General features: G+C 30.4%; 1 protein-coding gene across 1 annotated transcript; it reads right to left on the bottom strand.

Annotated features, from left to right (window-relative positions):
- Positions 1 to 7,180: 7,180 nt before the first annotated feature.
- LOC133848136 (alpha-1,6-mannosyl-glycoprotein 2-beta-N-acetylglucosaminyltransferase-like) lies at positions 7,181 to 9,072 on the bottom strand. The gene is made up of 8 exons (XM_062283564.1): positions 9,048 to 9,072; positions 8,792 to 8,836; positions 8,607 to 8,737; positions 8,311 to 8,552; positions 8,127 to 8,248; positions 7,808 to 7,968; positions 7,538 to 7,752; positions 7,181 to 7,483 (listed from the first exon to the last, which is right to left on the bottom strand). Exons 1-8 carry the CDS (start codon positions 9,070 to 9,072, stop codon positions 7,252 to 7,254), a joined length of 1,173 nt encoding a protein of 390 aa, XP_062139548.1. The 3' UTR covers positions 7,181 to 7,251.
- Positions 9,073 to 14,657: the final 5,585 nt, after the last annotated feature.

Genomic DNA, 14,657 nt, shown 5'->3' with positions numbered 1-14,657 from the left:
ATATGTGTGTGTATGCTTACTGCACTCAAGTGTGAAATGGAAAATGAGTTCGCACTTTAGATTAAAATCGGTAAACACTGCGGTGGGTAAAAGGGAGGCGGATAGAAACCTTGCTTTATTTGATAACATTACCCTAATTAATTCCAAAGGAAATAATTATTGCACGGATAAAAGTGGAAAGTTGGGAAGAGATTTTCAATAAATTTATAGTAATCAATCATTATTAAAATACACATAAATTAAAGGCTAATTTGACCATATGCGAAATTAACCCAAACGCTAAGCTCTTAAAATAGTTACATAACTACTATATAGATTCTCATAAGCATAAGTATATATTATTCAAATATATTAACTATAAATAATGTACAAATTTATATAAATTAAACTTACTTTTTACTCGTAATTATGCTTTAGAGTCATGTTCGTTTATCTTCGCTTATTTAATTAAGAAACATGACATAAATGCTGCTGCCATTTTACTAAAATGGCACTCAATTCGTGTTTAATTCAATACTGCTCCAATGGAGAAAGGTCAATTATCGAGATGGTTTAACACAATCTATTATGCCAATAAAATTAACATATTAAATAACAAGTATGACATAAAGGTCTAAAGGTCAATTCTCACGCTCGAACTGAATGACATTAAAAATTTCACTTACTCAAGAGACAGCTAAGGATAAATAATTACAAGGTCAATCAACATTTTTGTATTTTATTTTTTAATAAGATATTTATTAGTTGTTTGAAGAAATCGTCGACGCAGCTTCAAAAGTGTTGGCAATTAAACCTTGATTTCTATCAATGCCAATTAAAGGAAATGGAAAAACTTTTTATTTCTAATTAAAATCATATTAAACGAGGCGATAGCAAATAATTCGTTGCTAAGCTTTGAGTTTAGCCTGAATGGTCAAACAATTTCGAGTTTTCTTCAGAATTTTTTCTTTTTTTATTTCCTTTTTTTTTTTTTTTGCTTGGCCTGCACACTGCAATAGAAATAATACAATTGATTGGGGTTTTAGTTGAGCTTCTTTATTTGTTTACACCACGCACAAGTAAATTGGTTTCGATGGTTTGGGAGGGTCAACAACAACAACAAAGGGAAAGTGGGAAACGTGCCACATTTTCATTCAATAATGTTATTAGCCACAGCAATTTCAGTTAGCCTTTGTGTGTTCTCTGGGCCTTTTTGTGCAATTGCGAGAGTGTTTGCCTTTGGCCCATTCACACAAAAGCATTTTCACTTGGCCTTTCAGCTGTTCATTTTCGTTGATTTCATTGTGATGAATTCTGTAAGCTTTTTGTGTGGCTTAGGCACCCAGCATCAGCATCAACATCACCATCAGCATCAACATCAAGATTAATATTATTTACTCAGCTGTAAGAAAGACTTGGTCATCATTTCGTAATGGATTTCCAAAAAAAAATCGAGTAAAGACTATGATTATGAGTGTGGCAGCTATAAAACCAAATTTGACGATGCTTTGATTACTTTGGCACGTCTTTAATAACTGATAACCAACGTCTTGAATCTCCAAGATTTGCATAAACATTTTGTAGTAGTAATCAAATCAACTTTTCCCATTATTTAATGAAACTTTAACCACTGTGCTGTCAGCACATTTTTGCTTTTCCATTTGTTTTTTTTTTTTTGGGAAACCTCAAAATCACTTTAGTTTTAATAACTCAGTTGAAAAACTTGCAGAGACTACTTTGAAAGTAGAATGTTCAATATGAATAAAAAGTTGGTCTTATACTTTAGCAATCGCCAACAGAAAGTGTTAAAACGAAAACTTTTATTTTGCGCTAGATTTAATTCAATTGCAAAACATAATTTGATAGGAATGACAGCTAAATCAATGCAGGAATCATAGTCATAGTTTTCAGCTAGATAATCCGACAGGTGTACAATACTTTAAGTAAGATGGGAGAGAGAGGATCCAATAAAGTTAAAAATCTAATGAAACCCAACTCGCATTCAGTTTATCAAATGAAATTAGTTTTTAGGCCACGATTTATGCGAACCCAAAAACAGTTTTCGTAAACTGAATCCTCATTCTCTACTGTTGTTCCATTTTAATTAAAATCATGTCGATTTATAGTTTCGACGTGAAAATTCAGCGCTTCTACGAACCCTTATTATCTTATTTATTGGACACAAAACGCGTTTTGGTTTTGGTTTTAAATTTTTTTTAAAAAAAATTTTTTGGGGGTTTTTAAGGTTTAAAAAAAAAAAACCCTTTTTAAAAATAACCCCAAAAAAAAAATTTTTTAAAATTTTATTTTAAAACCCTTTGGGGAAAAAATTTTAAAAAAAATTTTCCAATTTAAAAATTTTTTTAAAAAAAAAAATTGGTTTTTTTTTTTTTTTTAAATTTTTTAAAAAAAAAAAATTTTTTTTAAAAAAAAATTTTTTTTAAAAATTTTTAAAAAATTTTTTTTTTTTAAAAAAAACCCAAAAAAAAATTTTGGCCAAAATTGGGAAAAGTTTTAAAAAAAAAATTTTTTAAAAAATTTCCAAAATTTTTTTTAAATTTTAAAAAATTTTTTTTAAAAATTTTATTTTAAAAAAAAAAATTTTTAAAAAAAATTTTTTTTAAAAAAATTTTTTTTTTTAAAAAGTTTTTGGAAACCCCAAAAAAAAAAAAAAAAATTTTTTAAAAAAAAAAAAGGGAATTCCCCTTTTTTTTTTTTTTTTTTTGGGGGGGGGAATTTCCCAAAAAAAACCCTTTTTAAAAAATTTAAAATTTTTTAAATTTTTAAAAAATTTTTTTTTTCCCTTTAAAAAGGTTTTTTTTTTTGGGTTTTTAAAAAAAATTTTTCCCCCCTTAAAAAAAACCCTTTTTTTTAAAATTTTAAAATTTTTCCGGGGTTTTTTTCCCCTTTTTTTTTTTAAAAAAAAAATTTTTAAATTTTTTTTTTTTTTTTTTTAATTTCCAAAAAAAAAAAATTTCCCCAAAAAAAATTAAAAAAATTTTTTGTTTTTAAAAAAAATTTTTTAAAAAAAAATTTTTGGGAAATTAAAATTTTTTTTTAAAAAAAAAAAAAGGGGTTTTTTTGGGAAAAAAAACCTTTTAAAATTTTTAAAAAATTTTTTAAAAAATTTTTTTTAAAAAAATTAAAAAAGTTTTTTTTTTTTTAAATTTTTTTTTCCCAAAATTTAAAAATTTTTCCCCAAAAAGGAAAAAAAATTTTTAAAAAAATTTTTTAAAATTAAATTTTTTTTTTAATTCCAAAAAAAAAAAAAAATTTTTTTTTTTTTAATTTTTTTTTTTTAAAAATTTTTTTTAAAAATTTGCCCCTTTTTTTTTTTTTTCCAAAAAAGCTTTAATTTTTTAAAAACCCAAAATTTTTAAAAAAAAAATTTAAACCATTTTTTTAATTTCCCCCTTTAATAAAATTTTTTTTCCCCCTTTTTTTGGTTTTTTAAAAAAAAAATTTTAAAAAAAAAAAACAACGGGAAAAAGCAAAAACCCCCAAAAATTGGGAAAAAAAAGGACCAAGGGGGGAAAAAAAAAAAAACCCCAAAAAAAAAGGGTGGAAAAAATTTTAAATTTTTCCCAAAAAATTAAAATTTAACAAAAAACCCAATTTTAAAAAAAGGGAAAAATTTTTTGAAAATTTTTTTTTTTTTTTTAAAAAGGGAAAAATATTAAATTTATTTTTTTTTTTAAATTTTAAAAATTTGGTTAAAAAATTTAAAAAAAACCCTTTTTTTTTTTCCCGGGCAAAAATTTTGGTTTAAAAAAAAAAAATTTTTAAAAATTCAAAAAAAAAATTTTTTTTTAAAAAAAAATTTAAAAAAAAAATTTCCTTTTAAAAAAGGGGGAAAAAACCCCCCAAAAAGGAAAGGCCCAAAAGGGGGGGGCCCCCAAAAAAACCCAAAAGGAAATTAAAACCCCCAATTAAAAACCCTTTTTTTTTTTAAAAAAAATTTTAAATCCCCCCCCAAAAAAAAAAAAATTTAAATTTTTAAAAACAAAAAAAAAAAAAAAACCGGGAAAAAAAAAAATTTTTTAAAAAAAGGGAACCAAAAAAGGGAACCTTTCCCCCCAAAATTTAAACCCAAAAAAAAAAAAAAAATTTTTTTTTCAAATTTTTGTAATGGAAAAAAAAAAAAAATTTTTTTTTTTTTTTAAAAAAAAAATTTTTCCCTTTTTGGAATTTCAAATTTTCCAAACCCAAAAAAAAAAAAAAAAAAAAACCCCTTTTTGGTTTTTAAAAAAAAAAAAAAAAAAAAAAATTTTTAAAACCCAAAAAAACCAAAAAACCCCAAGTTAAAAATTTTTTTTAAAAAAAAATTTTTTTAAAAAAACCCCCCAATTCCTTTAAAAAAAAAAAAAATTTTTTTTTAAAATTTTAAAAATTTAAAAATTTTTAAAAATTTTTAAATTTAAAAACCCTTTTTTTAAACAAAAAATTTTTAAAAAAAAACCCCCCAAAAAAAAAAAAAAAACTCCGGGTTAAAAAAAAAAAAAAAGGGGAAAAAAAATTAAAAAAAAAAAAGGTTTTTGGTTTTTTAAAAAATTTTTTAAAAAAATTTTAAAAACCTTTTTAAAAAATTTTTTTGTTTTTTCCCCAAATTTTTTTTAAAAAAAATTTTTTTTTGGGGAAATTAAAAAAAAAAGGAAATTAAAATTTTTTTTTTAAAAAAAAAAACAAATTCCATGTATGACTGTTGTATCCATCCTTGAACCTTTTCTTCCATTTTACCATTTTCAATGGCGACTTTAAATGCAAGCAGACATTTTTGTCGCAATCTAAGCATACATCAGCGCAGCTTTCTTGCTAATTTATTTGAGTGACGCAGTCACAAAGAAATATCATTCAAGATGACAGCTTAGTTGCACATGCTAACAGACAATTTATATTTATCTTCTCGCCAACCACTTTACTGATTATCCTACATTTAAATAGTATCAAAGCCACTTAAATACAGTTTAACCAGAAAAATATTATATCTTTAAATGAGAATTTCGTTTAGTCTGGATTCGTATGCAGATTTAAACGCTCTATCCTTTAAGACACACATCAGCATTTCACTTACAGAACTGTATCCTTAGAGCACAACGAGGCGTATGCGCAACGCTTCTCAGTTATTAGCATATTCTCAACTTGCTCAGCTACTTAATGATGCAGAAATGTTACACACAAAAAACAAAACACATACTCACACAACCCTCGAGTTTGCCGAAACTCGGAATCCATTTCAGTTTCGAGCCATTGATTATGCTTATGTCGCAAAAACATGACTCAAGGGAAGTGGAGAGATTGCATACTTTGAATTTTTGATTGCTTGACAAAATCAAAAGTACACACGGATCCCTTTTAAGCAATTTATTTAAATCATACTCACGAATGCAGTAACGCAAATCACAGCCAAATATTGAAAACGTGTTCTTCCCTTTTCCAACATATTAAATAAATTTTAGTTTGAAAATTCATAATTTAATAAGAGTAGATCCGCATATTAAATTTGACTACACTAAAAATGTTTAACGAGTTGTCCAGCTTTAAATCCAAGGCCTTCACTTCTGACGTCATTCTGAAGCTGGCAGCCGAGTCAACGCTGATTTATGCAAACAGCCAACGTGATGAGAGTAAATTAATGCATCTGATGCGAAAAACTTCTCTAATGGCATTCACAACTGAGCAGTGGCAAAATCTGGTAGTGGGCTTTAAAGAAACTTTAACTCTTTTGCTACTAAGAGATATTTTCATTTGGTGTTTTTGTCATTTAATATTAAATTGGTGAGGCAATTATAAGAAAAGGTTTACTCTAAAATGTACAAAATGAAATTGGAGCTTGTTTAGCTACATTCTGAATTCATGCCATTTCAGACATCCCTTTTCTATTAATTTGAGTTACATTGCGAACCTTTTTGCTTAAGCTTTGTCCTTATTCTTTTGCACTGGTCTTATTAGATATCAAAGCAAAACTCCATTTACTCCGCTTGATGCTTTTGTGTTGATACTTCAAAGCAAACTCCATTATCAGCTGAGAGCCAGCGTAATCCAATAATCTAATTTACAATTGCCAGTATCGTATGATTTGTGATGTAAGTAACGCTCAGTATAAGCTACTCAAGCTTTGTCTCTGTTTAAAGACAATAAAATTCTGCGACATAATTTCAAACTATGTCCAAAAACATTATTCATAATATTTGTAAAAAATAACTCATACGCAGAGCATAAAATAAATCCAAAAGCCACAAAGATTTTAAGGATTTTTCACACTCGACTGGCACTTAAATTTTTGCAGCTGCTTTCATACTTCACAGCTGACACAGCATAAAAATCGCAGCGTATAAAATAATCCCAAAATCTCTAAACTGGCAATATTGAACGTTTGCGCTGCAATCGAGTTGCAATAATTTAATTTGCAGCTGAATGGCAGTTTAAACAGAAAATTCACTTAAAACCTAACAACTAGCAATTAATTTGTGCGAATAAAAATGAAAAACAAGCTAAATTTCCAGCGATAAATAAAAGCCATTATCGATACTTTGCTACAACGAATGCTCAACAAAATAGTAAACAATAAATTCTGTGCAAAAACCAACAAAACCAACGTTAGCAATAACAATAACGCGATATTGATGCCGAGAGTTTTAAGTACTCGGAATTGAAACATCTGGGTGGCAGTGCTTCAATTTCAATCTGCGGTTGAAGGCAATAAATCAAAGCGAGTGCAACACAGTTGCAACAGCATTTTGCGGAGTACAAATAATTATTTGATATGAAAGAAAAATGCAAGTAATTTACTAAGAGATTTCTACAGAACTTTGGCATATTTTGTGAGAAACTGCCACTTTAAATTGCACGAATATTTCAAATGCAAAAATATGCAGCTGTTTAGGTTGTGTAATCTTTTGGAAGAAATCGTTCATTTCACCTTTCTACGACACATGGTATATGTATGTTTGTAGCATAGTATAGTTGGGTTACAGGTGAAACTCGCTGCACAAGCATAGGTTAAAAAGTTCATCGCAATCTCCTGGCTGGGGATTCGCGGCATTCATTAGCATGCAAATTTGAAAGTTTATCAGGGCAAACGGTTGAGCTTCTATTAGGGTTTCAGCTGTAAAAACGCCAAGCGCAAAGCTCGGCAAAGTTTTCACACACAAATTATGCGCAAAATAGAAAAAAAAAGAGAGAAAGCCGCATATCTAAGCCGGTCAAATTTTACCTGCATAATTATTATGCGTTGTCAACTGCATGAAAGTCTGTTTATTTGGCAAGCAATATTTAGCGATTTGGCAGCGTATTGTTGAGGCAAAGTTGATGATCACGCGGATCAGCCCAACGTCCGTAGCTATGGAAATGTGTGCTCAAATGATTTCTTTTAAGCAATAGCGGTTTCACAATTCTCAGAAATTTGGGATAGAGTTGATGGGCTTCTCGAGCTGATTTCAATACAAGTTGCACCTTTGTAATGAGATTAACCGAAGTGCAATCGTCGCTGGAATGATGAAAGCCACTGCGAATACATTCAAATTAGTATTCGATATCTCAACTTAGTTTAACAACTTGCCAATTGCCTATGTGAAAGACTCGCGTTCCTTTGATTGCCATAACAAGCAGTTGTCTTTTGAGGCACCAACTGGAGGCGTGTTGCAGTGACCAATCCCAATTGTAATCGTTGTAGTTGCAAAAGGACTTGGCACATCGATTTATGTTAGTCCACAGTGTGCGATTGATGGCGAAGCCCATATTGTGCTTGCCCACATACCAAGGCTCGGCTTCAACCTAAAAACAATAATTATAATAGACAGTCAACTAAAGAATATGGTTATTAACTCACCTTTTTGTGGTATGTAAAGTACTGAAGTGACTTTAGATAATTACCGAGTGCCAACACATTGCAGTCTGGACACAAATTTCCTCTACTCTCCTGCATTAATAACAGCACATGCAGAAAGTCTTCGGCCACATAGTGATCTTCCTCCAGAAACAAAACGAGACCTAGAAACGAAAAAAATTAAAACAGAGTTAGAGAAAAGCAATTACAAGAAATCATAAAACCATCTAGAAGCTGGTATTCACAATAAAAATAAGTAATTTCCTTAATTTTAAAACTAAAAAATAAATAAAAATAAATTAATTTATAAAAATTACTTCACCTTTGTGATGCTTGGTAATTTCTAGTCCATTGAAAACCATATTAGCCTTCCACCACCAATGATGCTTCATCTGCGTAACATTCGCAATGTGTAACACGTTATTGCATTTACTCAAGGGATTTCTTAGATAGATGAATAACAATAAAATTTAGATTTGCATTAAGCAATTTATTTCTATGCTCACCCTTCCATTGAACTCTGTTGCGAACATTCGTTAGGATCATCGCCTGGGAATTCATTTGGATGCATTTGCACTGAGTGTGGATAGAATATTTGCATCACTTTGCAAAACTTGATTGATTGCACCAAATCGTTTATGACATTATCATAATAATCGTGCGAGAAAATCAACAAGGCCTGCGAGATATTTCGAGCTAGCGACAGACTATAAATCAAATGCTCCAAGTACTCAATACGTTTGTGAACCTGCAATTATGAGATCTGTGTTAGCGGTATTAAATAGTATTTTAAATAATTCACCTGTATGAGAACAATAACAGAATCATTTGTCAGTGGTCCATAAATCTCCTCATTGAGCACCAATTGTTGCTTATTAATACTAATTATGTGAATCTTTATTTTCTCTATGCTTTCCTCATTAAAGAAGAGTTCTGCAAGAGCAAGCAAATGATTAGCTGTAATTATTATTTTAATTATCAACTTACCTTCACTGGACTGTTGTTGTTCTTGGTAGGTCTCGACATCATTGGCTACAAATAAATCGTTTAAAAGTAGTTCTTTATTTTAATAAATGTTCACTTACAGTATTTCAAGAACTTGGAAAACTGCCAAAGGAAAATTACAAGGTATATGTATAATAATAGTCCACAAATCCAGACTATATAAAATTTGACTTGTTTGTTTTCCATGGCCCAACAACTGACTAAAAACTTCTAACTTCGAATATAATTTAAATTATACCATAACAATTGCAATTGTGACGCATATAAACAGATTATTATTTTTACTTTGAAGTGCTTTAAATTGTATAAAAGAATCGAGTACCCTACAGTTAATAACTTTAAAATATACTCGCATATATTTACACATTTGCTGCTCCCCCGCAACCGAATTTGGCTATCCCATTTATTTACCCGAAAAACAGCAATATCCCTCAGGTGGATATTTGCTAAGTCCTCGTCACACACATCCAAAGTAAACTCAAGAAACAGCAGACGAGGTAGGAAATTACTTTGGTAACCTCAGGCAGCTGCTGATGCTGTTGCAGCTGCTGCTGGTCAGCAAAGATGACCCAGAGACAGGTGAATGTTGACTGGTATCAGCATGGCCAGCAGCTCCATCTCGATATGCTACTTCTATTTATCTTAGTCTCCCTCATATTTACAGAAAGAGCCACAAAGAACTATTGGCAAGTTGAAGGCAAAATAAATGTGGCCACCACAAACTGGAATCCAATAAAAGAGAGCGCAAAGACAGTTGAACTTCAGTCGCAGTCGTCGTCGCAGTCACAGGTTGTGACCACATTCAATTGTCTAACTGACAGGACATCCAATGGCTGTCAGGATTCTGCCCAGCAGGATTTCCTGCAACGAGATTAAACATTTTTAAAGCAGAAAACTATTTAGAGCACTCGAGCACTAACTATTGTTTCTTGATGTTTGAGGCGCCAATGGATTGCTGTAAACACTCGAGGCTATTACAGCAATAAATATCCTTTAGTTGTAGCAGCAAAGGGTATGCAGAATATATTTTCGTAAGTTGTTTCCATTTTCATATACTTTTCCTTTTCACAGAGTATCTTCGTTCCCATCCGCCTTTATTTAATGTTTCACTTGTTTTCTGTGGCACTTCCTGCGATTTTTTCTGCAGTGCTCAGACAATGGGAAGGCGTGGTCCCTTTGTATCTCAGCGTTTAAGGGAATATTCATTTTTAATACTGAGTTGTCGAGCGTCGAACTGGGAAATGGTGTGAACGCATTGTAGTTGAATGAACAGGATGCAAGCGGCAGCAACATTGCGACATTTGTTCCCATAATTTGGCACAATTATGCAACTGTGAATGCAACCTGGAAGCATTCAAGTAATATAATAGGTATTTTTTTAGCAATGAATCTCCCACTGTTTTGAGTTATATTGAAATTCCTCTGCGCGCTGTTGTCAGCACATTCGTTTTATGAGCATGTCTCGACACAGCATTTAATTAGCTTGACTAATATGGTCAGACACTTTGCCCCACAACCGCCACATGAGGGGTAACTAAATTGCATTTATGTTAATTAAGTATGCATAAAATGCAGAGAACGCAGAGCCAACAAATAAACTACCCTAGTGAATTCCACATTGTTGGTTAGTAATTTTAATACAAATTTTTGTAATACATAAAAAAGTCCGTAAGACCAGCTACAGACGAGTGTGCTCCCTGTCAGATACCAATTATTTATTTTCAATAAAATCAAATCTAGAAGATACAAAATTAATATTCCGAGAAAATACTAAAATATACCAAAAGTTATATTAGGTATATCGATATACTCCTATTAATATTCAATAAAATAAAAACTGCATATTTCTTAATAGACACTAAATTAATATTCCAAAATATAATAAAATATACCATAGGTTATATTTTATATATCGATATATCACTGTCCATATTCGATAAAATCTAAACAGTTTAATTCTTAAAAGACTCTAAATTAATATTTAGACAAAAAAACAATAAAATTAGTTCTATTTGGTATATCAAATTACAATTGCATTAAAAATATACTATACATCATAATCAATAAATAAAATCATAAAGTCATTTTTTGCAAAAATAAAAATTATTGCTCTATCTCTTATAGTCTCAGAGACTTCCACAATATGGCAGCGGGTATAAAAACCTGCTTAAAATCATATTTCATGAAAGTTATTTATATGCGAACGAAATTAATAACGAGCATCAGCAGCAGAGAAACTCAAGCTCTGCTAGCCATATTTATTTTCTTTTCTGACCTATTCGTAGGGCAGTCAAAACCACAGCTGCCTTTTGATTGAAGAATGAGAAGAAGCCTGTCAACACGTACAACAACCGTCTGATGTTTCTCTCCGTTTCAGGTGCACTTAGCATCCAGTGCCTTCATTCAGATGTCAATTAGGCTGGATATTAGTTAGATTTCGATTCTGACGAATCTTCTACTCGTATGTGGGACACTTTTTGCTCTGTTTCGGTGAAAGTATGTTTGCTTTTTTTCCAACCTTTTGGCCTAAACGTGTCTACAAGTTAACTTTGCTGTCAATCGATGAACAGATAACAGAACTTGAGCAACTCAACATGTGTTTTTGTTGAATGCCTTGGGAGACAATTGAGTTGGTTTTAGGGAATACAGCAATGCATAGAAATACGAAAAATCTTAAGGCGCTCCCTTTGAGTATAAAAATATTTATATTGCAGAACAAAACTTTGTCTATATTATTTTTTTGATTCAATAAAACAATTTATTCATGACAAACAAAGAAAGTATTTTTACAATTATTATATAATTAAATAAAACAAAATATTTGCACTAATTAAATATTTTAAAAGGTTTTTCTTAATTAACTTCACCGAATGCTTTATTGTTTATCTGCGCATATTGATTATGGTCTCGACATATGAAGTTAATTTCGATGCTATTACTGTCACGTACTTGCAATAATGAAACCTCATTAAGAGCCACTTATCTGAGATTTTTGCTGGGGTAAATAAACCATTTGCACCACGTTCTGTCGCAGGCGAATTGCAGTTCGATTAATTCTGCTGAAAGGACGAAATTCAGACAATATTTTAAATCCGAGCAACTTATAACGAAAGGCTCATAAGCATTAATTTGCATGCGAATATGATTGATGATGTTGGTGACAGTTTGTATTATTACCCTGCAACAACAAGGATCACAAGGATATAATGTAAGTTAAAAATAAAATGTACAAACGTCACAAACAACAACTGCGGAAATTATGTTGAAGAGTTGCAAGAGTTTTCGAAGTAAGTTAATATGCGGATATTCCTTATGGAATATCTCGTAACTTTTGCTAGAGTATTTTGAGTTCTTTAAATTATATTAAACTACAGAAATTGATTTAAACTACGAAACAATTAATGTCTGGCATTGTCAGGTTTTTAATTAAAATTTACGAGGAGATTGAGGCCACATGTTAAGCATATGAATACGTTGACAGATTAAATATATTTCCTCAAAACATTGGAATTGACTCGGTGGCTGTAACTATATTTTATATAATTATATATCCCCATCAGTAAAAGGAGGAGTAAAAGTAGGCATAATTTTAGAGAGACAAACTTTGTCTTAACGACAGCCCATTTCTGCATGTGGCAGCAACAAAATGTGAATTTAATGAATGCATGCGAATAAAAAGTTTAAATTACCGTCTAGAGTGACTTTAACAACTCGAACGATAACCTTACACATTATATATAATATATGATTGACATAAGCTACAACATACAATATATTTTTAATACTCAAAATAACGAAGTTTGCAAGCAATCAAGTCTTGTCATCTTGGGGAGCAATAAAAAACATTTAACTATATTGCGAATATAGAAATATTAACATAATCAAAATTGAGCTTTTAAATTTTTTGGCAAATGATAAGATTGACTCTTCAGTCAGCTTTCAATCTCCAAATAAAATTGCTTAGCTCATGCACTCAACGGATTTTGAGCGAAAGATTGATGATGGTCAGCGATAAATAATAGCTTGAGCAACATTGTCTTCTGCCATGGTGATTTGTTGCTTTTTTATGGCTTCCCGTAAAATATACAAAAAATTTGCATAGACTTACATTTGCTGCAACAAATTATGTGATAAAGAACTTTGAAATTGTCATATTGAAAGCCATAAAATGCGGGAGCCATTTTCAATATTTACCAGCCACATTTTATGACTATTAAATGCTACGTTTTGTTCATAATTCCAATTTAAAAGTGATTTTCTGTAACTTTACGTTGCAACGCACAACATTTTCAAATGCGATAAATATTTATTTCTTGTCCAAATAAAACTAAAACTATATATACATATATATTGACTTTTACAAATAGGAGCGCAAATTTCAATCTGCAATTGCCATGCGGAATGCGAGGAAGAGGAAAATATGTTGGCTCAACCACAATTGATTTTAGATCCTGCACATAAAAACTGCACAATTGGAGCAAAGTGAAAGCAAACAAGTTGCAATCCGATAAATGAAAAATATTTGCAAAAATAAATAGAGTAAAGTGGAATGGTATAAAAAAAGAAGTGAAAGCTGATAAAAGCAAAGCAAACCCGATAAAATTGACTATAATGCGAAATAAAATGCTCAGCGTGGGAAAGTGAAGCCAATAACATTTTTCGTTCTTACATAAGAAAATAGGGGACCAATTCTAAAAGTAGTAAATGATTATACTTTTATTACGTACATAGTAGTTATTTACGCTAACATTTACCTATTTTAATTTTATGGCATACTCTATTATTAACAATAAGTTGTTTCAACAATGAAATGCATTTTATTTTTTATTCGTTATCGACTACATTTATCTACTTATATTAATTATTACAATGATCGAATTGGCTTAGAAATAAGTTTAATCGATAATTTGAAGAAATAGTCTTTTAAATCCGAATATATTATATATAAAATTGAATTTAACAAACTCTGAATTCTTTACACTTTCAGCAGTAAGCGAAATTTCCCACAGTGTTTCAGCTAAAGAGGGGAAGTGAGAAAGAGTGAGAATTCGAGGGCGAGAATGTTGGCTTATGCGTAAATTGTTGGCTTATGCAAATGTTTTATGATCCACTTGGCTAGATTAGCATAGCATTTTGTGCTAAAGTGCCGCGGGCATACGCTGCGTATGAGTTATTTATTGTTTGTCTAAGTAATTTGCCTCATTTTGGGCAACTGCATGCGAAACACCATGTATTTAGTCTGCAAAAATGGGAATTACGAACATCCTCTACAATTAAAAGAATATAAGAACACTTAAAAACAAAAATTTAACCAGAAATAACAAAAAAATAGATAAAGATTTTAAAAGTATTTCCACGCTTACATCTTTAATTACCCATTGCAGATCCAATCTGCATGTAATCGCAGAGTGCGCAACAATACTTACGCTTGATTAGCCAAGTATTTAATTGAATCCTTTGTGATTGCAGAAAACACAAGAGGTGGAATGCAAAAAACCAAAAAAGAAATACGCAAATGAGAAGAAGAACTTCGAAAAAAAAAAACGGCTGAGCTAAATTCGTACAATTTCCTTGGCAAACAGTTGAAATTAATGAAATGCTTGATTAATTATTGTTCACTTGCAAGTGAGTGAGCAATATTTTAATTGCGAAATCCAATAATGAAATCTCACTACATTTCGGGTTTCAGTTTTCTGTTTGAGTTGTAATTAAACGAATGAATAATTCTTACAAATATCTATACGAAATTATATAAATTCGAGCCCACAAATAAATGCACGAAAGATCAAATGCCTTAATCCAAAACACAAAATTTCACACCATCATTTAGCTGGCAGATAAAAATGCA

Source organism: Drosophila sulfurigaster, chromosome 2L, assembly GCF_023558435.1.
Source record: "Drosophila sulfurigaster albostrigata strain 15112-1811.04 chromosome 2L, ASM2355843v2, whole genome shotgun sequence".
Classification (NCBI taxonomy): domain Eukaryota; kingdom Metazoa; phylum Arthropoda; class Insecta; order Diptera; family Drosophilidae; genus Drosophila; species Drosophila sulfurigaster.
This window is presented reverse-complemented; position numbering and strand designations above follow the sequence as displayed.

What these genes read in the sequence shown, in the direction of transcription:
- LOC133848136 (XM_062283564.1), bottom strand. Translation starts at nt 9,072, where the DNA reads ATGCGTCACAATTGCAATTGTTATG. An exon ending in ACAACAACAGTCCAGTGAAG is followed by an intron (nt 8,738 to 8,791) that starts GTAAGTTGATAA and finishes TTGCTCTTGCAG; the next exon opens with AACTCTTCTTTAATGAGGAA. An exon ending in CAACAGAGTTCAATGGAAGG is followed by an intron (nt 8,249 to 8,310) that starts GTGAGCATAGAA and finishes CATCTATCTAAG; the next exon opens with AAATCCCTTGAGTAAATGCA.